We start from the raw sequence: 11,644 nt of genomic DNA on the forward strand, positions 1-11,644 counted from the left end.
TTACAGGCTGGGGACTAGCTGATTAAGTAGTAGCACAGTAGAAAAGGACCTGGGGATTACAGTGGATAAGACGCTGGATATGAGTCAGCAGTGCACCCATGTAGCCAAGAAGGCTACGGGGATATTGGGGAGCATTAGGAGAAGCATTTTCAGAAGATCTAGAGAAGTTATTATTCCCCTCTCTTCGGTACTGGTGAGGCCACTTCTGGAGTATTGTGTCCACTTCTGGGCTCCCCAGTACAGAAAGTATGTGGACATATTGGAGTGGGTTCAGCGGAGGGCAATGAAAATTATTAAGGATCTGGAGCACATGACCTATGAGGACAGGCTGAGGGATTTGGGCTTACTTAGTTTACAGAAGAGAAGAGTGAGGGGTGATTTGATAGCAGCCTTCAGCTTCCTAAATGGGAGCTCTAAAGAGGATGGAGAGAGATTGTTCTCAATGGTGACAGATGGCAGAACAAGGAGCGATGGTCTGAAGTTACAGAGGGAGAATTATTGGCTGTATATTAGGAAAATCTCTGGCACCCAGAGGGTGGTGAAGCACTGGAATGTATTGCCAAGAGATTGGTGAAACACTGGAATGTGTTACCAATTCCCTGAGTACCTTGGATGCATTAAATCTGGACACATGGATCTGTGAACCACTAGCTTTTCTAAATACTTCTTAAGCTGTTCTTTCTCCACCGAGGGCTGCTCATCTCCTTCCCATTCTGAATTGCCTAGTGCCATAGGTTGGAAACCGATCTTCTCCAAGAAGACTTTGGCAAAAAAAATCATTTAGTACATCAGCTTTTCCTGCATCATCTGTCAGTAGCTTGCCTCCGTCATCCAGTAACAGCCTCACACCCTCTCTGATCACCCTTTTACTGTTTAGTTACCTGTAGAAATCCTTCTTGTTACCCTTCACATTTCTTGCCAGCTGCAATTCAAATTGTGCTTTCACTTCGCTGATTATTCCCTGGCATTCTCCAGCAATATATTTATAATTCTCCTTAGTTCTCTGTCCAAGTTTCCACTTCTTAAATAAATCCCTTTTGAATTTGAGCTCGCCAAGGATTTTCCTGGTCCGTCAAGCTGCTTGCTTTCCTTGTTTCTTTTTCTTACTGCACATCAGGATGGTTTGTTCCTGTGCCTTCCATAAGACTTCTTTAAAATACTGCCGGTTCTCCTGAACTTCATTCTGCTTAATATCTTTTTACCAAGGAATCTTGCCCATCAGTTCTCTGAGGAAGTCAGTCTGATCTTCTGAAATCAAGGGTCTGTATTTTGCTGCTCTACTTTCTTCCCTTTGTCAGGATGCTCTAAACTACCATCTCATGGTCACTGCAGCCCAAGTTGCCACCCACTTCTATTTCTCCTACTAGTTCTTCCCATATGAGGAGAGGCTAGAGAGACTGGGACTTTTCAGTCTAGAAAAGAGGAGACTGAGGGGCGATATGATAAAGGTATATAAAATCATGAATGCTGTGGAGAAAGTGAATACAGAAAAGTTATTTACTTGTTCCCATAATATAAGAACTAGAGAACACTAAATGAAATTAATGGGTAGCAGGTTCAAAACTAATAAAAGAAAGTTTTTCTTCACACAGCGCACAGTCAACCTGTGGAACTCCTTACCAGAGGACGCTGTGAAGGCCAGGGCTCCAACACAGTTTAAAAAAGAGCTCAATAAATATTTGGAGGTTAGCTCCATAGATGGCTATTAGCAACGGGTAAGGTATGGTGCCTAGCCTTTTGTCAAAGGCGGGAGATGGATGACAGGAGACAAATTGCTTGATCATTGTCTTTGGTTCAACTCCTCTGGGGCACGTGGCATTGGCTACTGTCGGCAGACAGGATACTGGGCTAGATGGACCTTTGGTCTGACCCAGTATGGCCGTTCTTATGTTCTTACCTATAATATAGAACCGTAGTCTGAGGGCTGGACTGACTTTCCGTGTGTCGACAGAATAAATATGAACCTTGCCAACCCTTTGGGTCATCCACAGATTTTATCTGCAGTGTTTTTCTTTCCTTCAAGATCATTTATGAAGCATTAAGTGTCTTTTCCTATTAGCAGCTGGGAAGCGTTTGCTCTTTGACAATTGTTCTGTAATCAGCTTCATTCTTTCCTTGCCTCTCCTTCTATCATAAGCCCCCTTGTCTTTCTCTTGTCTAAACAGTCTCTGATTCTTCAGTCTGTCTCCTTCGTATTCTCTGTGCTCTTTATGCAGATTGGGTGAAGTGAGCACAAGTTCAGAGCCTATTATTCCCCTTCCTGTTCCTTAAGCATCCAAAGCTCACTTTTGTTTTTAACAGTAATGTTTATGATCAGGTATTCACCTGGAGCTGCTATCACTGATGCCCAGATCATTTCTCTGTGGTCTATTCTAGGTGGGATGTTTTCAGTGGCATATGACTTGGGGTATTTTCTCACTCTGGCTTTAAGCAACTAAGGCTGGGTCTATACTTACCCCCAGCTTTGAAGGGGGCATGGTAATCAGGGCAACAGGGGATTACTAATGAAGTGCTGCAGTGAATACGCATCACTTCATCAGTATAATTCTCCCCTGCAGCAACTTTGAAGCATCAAACTTCAAAGCGCCGGCATGCACGTAGCCACAAGCACTTCAAAGTCTCTTTACTACATGCATGCCAGCACTTCGAAGTTTCTTGCTTCAAAGTTGCTGAAGGGGAGAATTATAATAATGAAGTGTTGTGTAATCACCATAGCACTTCAGGAGTAATCTCCTGTCTCCCTGATTAACATGCCCCCTTCGAAGATGGGGGTAAGTGCAGACAAGTCCTAGGTAAATGAGTTACTTTCTGCAGGATGGAACAATGAGGCAAAACCAGGATGCATAATAATTATTTACTGGTTGTGCCCAATAAGTTCTCCCACACTAAGGCAGGCAGGAATTATTGGCTCACAGAGCCATATCAAATATGAAAGTTGTAAGGCAACTTTTTCACAATTCATTTTTTCTAAATCATTGAAAGGTTTGTTTTAAGTGTGCAAGGAGAGGACAAACTGCTTCACCCATGACAGCAGCATGTAGTAACCCCGATTAACATTGTCTTTCCATTCAGGCTTTTCATCTTGAACCGTCACAATAGACGGGGCTCACACAGGAAGTGAGTACAAGAAGTAGACATCAATTTGTCTCAGAGCAGGACACATTCTCGCCTCCTTCATGTCACATTCCAACACAACTGTCTTCACCAACCCCTCCACTTTCATCCTGCTGGGGATTCCTGGCCTTGAGGTGGCACATGTATGGATCTCTGTTCCCTTCTGCACCATGTATACCATAGCCCTCTTTGGGAACTTTGCCATCCTGTTCATTGTGAAGATGGAGCCGAGCCTCCATGGGCCCATGTACTATTTCCTCTGCATGCTGGCTGTCACTGACTTGGTCCTGTCTACGACCACACTCCCCAAAATGCTGAGCATCTTCTGGTTCAGTTCCAGGGAGATTGATTTCAGTGCCTGCCTCACCCAGCTGTACTTCATTTACTGCTACGTAGTAATGGAGTCTGGGATCTTTGTGGCCATGGCTTTTGATCGCTATGTGGCCATCTGTGATCCCCTGAGACATTCCACCACTCTGACAAACCCTATGGTGGCAAAGATTGGTCTGGTCGCAGCTCTGCGTGGCAGCATCCTCGTAATGCCCTATCCCATCCTGGCAAGGCAGCGGCCATATTGCAGAACCAACATCATCCCCCACACATACTGTGAACACATGGCTGTGGTGAAGTTGGCCTGCACGGACATCAGCATCAGTAGTTACTATGGGCTATTTGTGTTACTCTCTGTACATGGCCTGGATGTGATTTTTATTGCCATTTCCTATGCCCAGATCCTTAGGGCTATTTTCAGCCTCCCCACAAAGGATGCCCGGCTCAAGACTTTTGGGACCTGTAGCTCCCACTTCTGTGCTATCTTAGCCTTTTACATCCCAATGATCTTCACCTCCCTCATTCACCGCTTTGGCAAAAATGTGCCTCTGCATTTCCACATTCTCACTGCCAACATTTACCTGCTAGTGCCCCCCATGCTAAACCCCATCATCTACGGGGTGAGGACAAAGCAAATCCGGGGCAGGCTGCTCTGGCTGTTTACTCATAAAAGATCCTGAAGTCTTCTCCTAAGTCTCTGGCTGTCAGACCCAGCCCAGTGCAGAGCTGGCTGGGGACATGGATAACTTGGTCCTTCTCACACAGGCTTTTACTGGACAGTCAGAGGCACATTTCAACCCTTTCTTCACCTGGCTGGGCAGGCTCAGCGTGACAAGCTGGGGAATTATTCTGTGTACATCTCATTAACACACAAGGTTGTCACATTTGTACTGCTATTAACTAGACCCTGTGGTCCCACCCCTGGATCTGCCTTTTCCCTCAGGGCCCTGCCCACTTCTTCAACTATTCTGCTAAGGCCCAGGCCCCAACTTTGTTCTGCTCCTCTCAGCTCCTTCTCTGTCACTCACTGGACCATCTCTATCCCCCTCCACCAGCTCCTCATATCCCTTTGGTGTGGGGCTGGGAGCTGCTGTAACTTGCCAAGAAGCCTGAGTGAGGGCAGCAAGGACACAGCAGTGCTGTTATCAGGACAGTCAGGAACGCAGGGAGAAGCCTGGGAGCCACATGAATTCAGCAAAGGATTGTGAGGTTTTGACTGCTGCTGAGAATTTGGGTAGGGCTATAGTTTGGGGTGGCAGCAGGACAGTCTAACCTAAGAATCTCCAGGTTCCCCGTCCACCCTGGATTACTGAAAATAATAGATAAAAAGGTCCATGTCTGGAGGTAGGTCTCAGGACTCCCAGCAATCATATGTCCTCTGTGAGTGATATAAGAGCAGCACAATTTTATCACAATTGGTAGTGGAATCTCAGACAATGAGATGTCTAGGGCAATGATCACACATGGATCTGATTGCCCTGGTCTATTGCATAGGTTACATAAACACACTTTAAGTATCCAATGGCAAATGCCTAGCACAGTACCATACTCAGGCTCCCTCCTGAGGAACTGAAGACTAGCTTCACTCCACAAAAAAAGAGTGGTCTTGTAGAACTTTAACAAAATGATTTATTAGGTGATGAGATTTTTGGGACACACCCACTTCTTCAGGTTTGGAAATTCTATGACTAGTCTTACTCCATTGCTGTTGAGAGGTGAGACAGTATTACAGCAGAGGAAATGTTAGCAATTTAAAGAAAGATTAGAACTGGTAGAGAGAAGACATTTGTAGAAAATTCCTTAGAAAATCTCTTTCCACTCTGTTGGCTGTGGGGTGTTATATGTCTCTTTGCATCACTTCAGCTCAGCCTTCCAAAACAAAAATCAGACTTCTGCATCATACGATTTTGAAGGTGCACGTATCAGTTCAGGCACTAAGCTAAGACACCCCTTTGAGTACGCAGGAGATGTCATTTCACAGCCTTGTGGACAAACTCATAAAATGGACATCTGTCATCAACACACCAAGTGCCACCTGATGAACCTTGCTGAGCCATGCCTCTACTTCACAGGAAACAGGATGACTGGTTTGACAGAGCCATTGTATTTTGGTACCTTCGGATACCACACAAGGTAAATACCACAGAGAACACAATGGTGCCTTTTTCAGATATCCCACAAGACAAATGCCACATTCTAGGTCAGCCTACTGGTTCCTTTTGTCCCATTGTGGTTAAATGAGACGAGCTGAAAGTTCTGGAAATTTCTACATGCTCACACTTATCTTTAAGTAGGTACACACATACATAGAAACAAGTCAAAACAAAAAATCAGTGAAGTAGCACTTTGAAGACTAACAAAATGATTTATTAGGTGACCTTTCGTGGACAGACCCACTTCTTCAGACCATAGCTGTAACAGAACAGAAGTGGGTCCATCCCATGTAAGCTCACCTAATAAATCATTTTGTTAGTCTTTAATGTGCTACTTGACCGATTTTATGTTTTGATAATATGTAGACTAGCCCGGCTTTCTCACTGTTACTATAGAAACAAGTGTTAATGTTAAAAACTTATCCCTGTAGGCCCATTGCATTAGTGCTAAAATAGAATAAAACAGTGAAAGATTAAAAAGGCTTTAACATACGCTTACAAGATATAAATCACACATATATATAGGCACAGTCACTACTGTTCTTCTTCTGGTAAGGCTATGATCTGAAGATGTGGGTCTGTCCCACAAAAGCTCATCACCTAATACATTATTTTGTTAGTATTTCAAGTGCTACATGACTACTTTTTTCATATTTATCACAGAATCATAGAATGCTAGGACAGGAAGGGACCTTGAGAGGTCATCGAGTCCAGCCCCCTGCCTTCATGGCAGGACCAAGTACTGTCTAGAGCATCCCTGATAGACAGTTGTCTAACCTGTTCTTAAATATCTCCAGAGATGGAGATTCCACAAACTTCCTAGACAATTTATTCCAATGTTTGACCACCCTGACACTTAGGAACATTTTCCTCCTGTCCAACCTAAACCTCCCATGCTGCAGGTTAAGCCCATTGCTTCTTGTTCTAGCCTCAGAGGCCAAGAAAAACAAGTTTTCTCCCTCCTCCTTTTGACAACCTTTTAGATACCTGGAAACCGCTGTCATTTCCCCCCTCAATCTTCTTTTTTCCAAACTAAACAAGCCCAATTCTTTCAGCCTTTCTTCATAGGTTATATTCTGTAAAACTTTGATCATTCTTGTTGCTCTTTTCTGGACCCTTTCCAATTTCTCTACATCTTTCTTGAAATGCAGCACCCAGAACTGGACACAATACTGAAACTGAGGCCTAACCAGTGCATAGTAGAGTGGAAGAATGACTTCTCATATCTTGTTCACAACACACCTGTTAATGCATCCTCGATTCATGTTTGCTTTTTTTGCAACAGCATCACACTGATGACTTATATTTAGCTTGTGGTCCACTAAAACCCCTAGATCCCTTTCTGCCATGCTCCTTCCTAGAGAGCCACTTCCCATTCTGTATGTGTGAAACTGATTGTTCCTTCCTAAGTGGAGCACTTTGCATTTGTCTTTATTAAACTTCATCCTGTTTACTTCAGACCATTTCTCCAATTTGTCCAGATCATTTTGAATTTTGACCCTATCCTCCAAAGCAGTTGCAACCCCTCCTAACTTGATATCATCTGCAAACTTAGTAAGCGTACTTTCTATGCAAATATCTAAATCACTGACAAAGATATTGAACAGAACCAGTCCTAATACAGACCCCTGCGGAACCCCACCTGTTATACCTTTCCAGCAGGATTGAGAAACATTAAGAACTATTCTCTGAGTACGATTATCCAGCCTGTTTTGCACCCACCTTATAGTAGCCTCATCTAAATTTTATTTGCCTAGTCTATTGATAACAATATCATGCGAGACCATATCAAATGCCCTACTAAAATCTAGGTGTACCACATCCACCGCTTCTCCCTTATCCACAAGGGTCATTATCGTATCAAAGAAAGCTATCAGATTGGTTTGACACAATTTGTTCTTTGCAAGTCCATGCTAGCTGTTCCCTATCAGCTTACCACCTTCCAAGTATTTGCAGATGATTTCCGTATTTACTGGTTCCATTACCTTTCCTGGCACAGAACTTAAACTGACTTGTCTGTAGTTTCCTGAGTTGTTTTTATTCCACTTCTTATAGATGGGCACTATATTTGCCTTTTTCCAGTCTTCTGGAATCTCTCCCGTCTCCCATGATTTTCCAAAGACAATAGCTAATGGCTCAGATAACTCCTCTATCAGCTCCTTGAATATTCTAGGATGAATTTCATCAGCCCCTGGTGACTTGCAGACATCTAACTTTCCTAAATGATTTTTAACTTATTCTTTTTTTTATTTTACCTTCTAACCCTACCCCTTTCCCCCTAGCATTCACTATGTTGGGCATTCCTTCTTCAGACTTCTCAGTGAAGACTGAAACAAAGAAGTCATTAAACATCTTTGCCAGGTCCAAGTTTCCTGTTACTGTTTCTCCCTCCTCACTGAGCAATGGGTCTACCCTGTCCCTGGTCTTCCTCTTGCTTTTAATGTATTTATAAAAAAGTTTTCTTGTTTCCCTTTATGCCCATAGCTAATTTGAGCTCATTTTGTGCCTTTACCTTTCTAATCTTGCCCCTGCTCCAAGAAATGTACGAGTGAGGTCTGAGAGAAACTAAAGGCAAATTTCAACAGCTAGGGTCTCATAAGCTAGCATTCGAACTCAGGATACTTCCATTCTTGCTGCCTGAATTTCTCCCTCCATAAAAGGGCTATTAACTCTCGAGGTGGTTGGCAATATTCACTGTAAGACTTGACAATGGTGTATCATTGTGCCTCAGTAGGACACAAGAGAGGATGGACAATTCAGGACAAACTGCTGCGAAACAGGGCAATATACCATAATCTCAGGGTGGTTTTATCATCTGTTACAGCAACAGATGTAAACTTCTCTCTTCCCACACTGGCTAAGTGGAGGCACAAATCAAATTCCCCGAGGCATCCCAGCCCTTGTGTGACCACTTAGATTGGACATCATGAGAAGCAGTACCTGAAAAACTATGTCAGCTCAAAAGATGCCTTCCAATGTCAAGGCATCAGCTTCTTAGGCAGGTCAATAGATAACTCAAATCTTATACAACAATTGTGCTTCATCCTATCTGTAAGTATGTAAAACCTAAAGATTCAATAACAAAAGAAGAAAAATAAATGATTTATAGGTGAAATATACGGCTTTTTCCCATTAGCTGAGCACACTGGGTTATTTCTGAGTCACATCATCATCTCCTGTTTCCAACACTTACATGAGCAAAGCAAACCACTTTTCCTATTCATGTCTAACATAAGATTTTTCTAAACATTGATCAATGTTATAACTTTATGCTCCTACAACTGCATTCAAATTAATATAAAATAAATACATATAATGTAAAGCTCATCAATGGTAATATCACAGAAACGGGCAATGGAATGGGGAGCCCTCAAACTCCAGATTGCACCAAAATCTTCAGATGAACCTGCAAAGAAGTGTGAAAATTCAGGCTGCCTTCCAGCCTGTCCTTTAAATTCCTCCCAATAAACAGCCCGTGCCAGCATGAAAGTCCCTTTCCCCCTTTGTGTGATGGAGTCACAATTGTTCTTCTTTTAGTTCTTGCTCATGTTAGTTGCAGCCTAGGGCTATTTCTACATAGCGGGTGCTATTTAGGGACATGGCAGTATCCTGACATAGCTGTCCAGGTCTAAGAAACGTGCCCACTGTCTTGAAACAGTTTTTGAGATAATAGGCACACTATTCCAGCATCCAAGTACTGCACCCTGGATTCCTGGTAGGTAGGAGTCCAGGTAGGTAAGGTCAAATTGTGGAAGTAAATGCATGGTTGTGCAGGTGGTGTCAGAGGGAGGGCTTTGGTTTCTTTGACCATAGGAGTCTGGTTCAGGAACAAGGATTGCAAGGAAGTGATGGGATGCACCTATCAAGGAGAGGGAAGAGCATCTTTGCAGGCAGGATTGCAAAACTCATGAGGAGGATTTTAAACAAGGTTCATCAGGGGACCATAACACAAGCTATAAGGTAAGTGGGGAGGGAGGAGGATACAACAAAGGAGGACCCTGATTCAAAAGGAGAAAGTAGTTCAATCAACTAGCTATCATAGACTCATAGAATTCTAGAGCTGGAAGGAACCTCAGGATTGATCTAATCCAGCCCCCTGCCTAAAGCAGGAGTTAGCTAATGTGTTTGTACACAAACGCAAGAAACCTGGAAAACAAACAGAATTAGAAGAGTAACAGAGAGGAAGCTGTGCTAGTCTGTACACTATCAAAACAAAAAGCAGTCAAGTAGCACTTTAAAGACTAGCACAATTATTTATTAGGTGAGCTTTCATGGGACAGACCCACTTCTTCAGACCACAGCCAGACAGAACAGACTCAGAATTAGAAGAATTAGAGTACTTGGCACAGTCAAGGAAGTATGAGATGATTGCAATAAAGGAGACTTGGTGGGATAATTCACATAACTGGAGCACTGTCATGTAAGGGTGTAAACTGTTAGGAAGGACTGGCAAGAGAGAAAAGGAGGAAGAGTGGTACTGCCTGTAAGACAGCAGTATGATTGCCCAGAGCTCCAGAGGAAGCCAGCTGAGTGTCTTTGCATTAAGCGTAGAGGTGGAAGCATCAGAGTTGATGTTGTGATTGGTGTCTTCTACAGACAACTAGATCAGGTAGGTTAGGTGGATAAGCATTTCTCCAGGCAGCCAGCAGAAACTTCCAAATCATGGGCTCTGGTTCTCATGGGAGACTTTTATCACCCTGTTATTTGCTGGGAAACCAATTCAGCAGCACACAGACAATCCAGGAAGTTTTTGGAGAATGTTGGGGATAACTTCCTGGTAAAAATGCTGAAGGAATCGAACACGACCCATACCTAGCTTGACCTGCTAGTAAGAGAAATAGAAGTGGGTGGCAACATGGGCTGCAGTGACCGTCAGGTGGTGGATTTCAGGATTCTGACAAAAGGAAGAAAAGTGAGCAGTAAAATTGATTTCAGAAGAGCAGACTTTGACTCTCTCAGAAAACTGATGAACAGGATCCCCTCAGAAGCCAATATGAAGGGGAAAGTAGGTCAGGGAAACTGGCAGTATTTTAAAGAATTCTTATGGGAGGCAGAGAAACACACCATCCCAATGCGTAGTAAGAAAAGCAAACATGGTAGCTTGGCTTGCTAGGGAAATGCTTGGTGAACTTAAACTCAAAAGGATGCATATAGGAAGCAGAAACTTGGATAGATGGCCACAGAGTAGTATAAATATATGCCCGGAGAATGCTGTGCAGTAATCAGGAAGGTGAGAGCACATTTGAAACTGTAGTTGGCAAGGGATGTGAAAGGTAAGAAGGAAGGCTTTTACAGACACGTTACAATAAGAGGCTGATCAAGGAGGGCGTGGGACCATTACTAGACAAGGAATGTAAGCTGTGACAGATGATATAGGAAAAGCTGAAGTACTCCATGTTTTTTTTGCTTCTGTTTTCATGGTCAAAGTTAGCTCCCAGACTATAGCACTAGGTAATATAGTATGACTAGCTGGGCAGCTCTTGGTTGGGTAAAAGGAGGTTAAGGGCTCTTTAGAAAAGCTAGACATACACAAATCCATGGGTCTGGATTTAATGTATGCAAAAGTATTGAGGGAATTAGCAAATGTCATTGAAGAGATGTTAGCCATTATCTTTGAAAACTTGTGGAGACTGGGAGAGTTCACAGATGAGTGGAAAAATTCAAATGTAGTGTCCATCTTTAAAAAAAAAGGAAAGAAGGACAGTCCAAAGAACAATAGTCCTTACCTCAATCCACAGAAAAATCATGGAGGGGATCCATAAGGAATCCATTTTGAAGCACTTGGAAGAGGGGAAAGTGATCAAGAGTAGTCAACATGGATTCATGAAGGACAAGTTATGACTAACCAATCTGATTAGCTTCAGTGATGACGTAACTAATTCTGTGGACATGGAGAAGTCAGTGGATGTGGTGTACCTTGACTTTAGCACATCTTTTGATACAGGTTCCCACAATATTCTTGCCCATTATTTATGGAAGTATGAATTGGATGAATTCACTGTAAGTTGGATAGAAAGCTGGCTAGATGGTTGGGCCCAACGGGTAAT

At 43.0% G+C, this 11,644-nt stretch overlaps 1 protein-coding gene across 1 annotated transcript; it reads left to right on the plus strand.

Moving 5' to 3' along the window:
- Positions 1 to 3,176: 3,176 nt before the first annotated feature.
- Positions 3,177 to 4,124, plus strand: LOC142001978 (olfactory receptor 52M1-like). Its single transcript, XM_074977685.1, has one exon. It carries the CDS (start codon positions 3,177 to 3,179, stop codon positions 4,122 to 4,124), a length of 948 nt encoding a protein of 315 aa, XP_074833786.1.
- Positions 4,125 to 11,644: the final 7,520 nt, after the last annotated feature.

Source organism: Carettochelys insculpta, chromosome 1, assembly GCF_033958435.1.
Source record: "Carettochelys insculpta isolate YL-2023 chromosome 1, ASM3395843v1, whole genome shotgun sequence".
Taxonomy (NCBI): Eukaryota; Metazoa; Chordata; order Testudines; family Carettochelyidae; genus Carettochelys; species Carettochelys insculpta.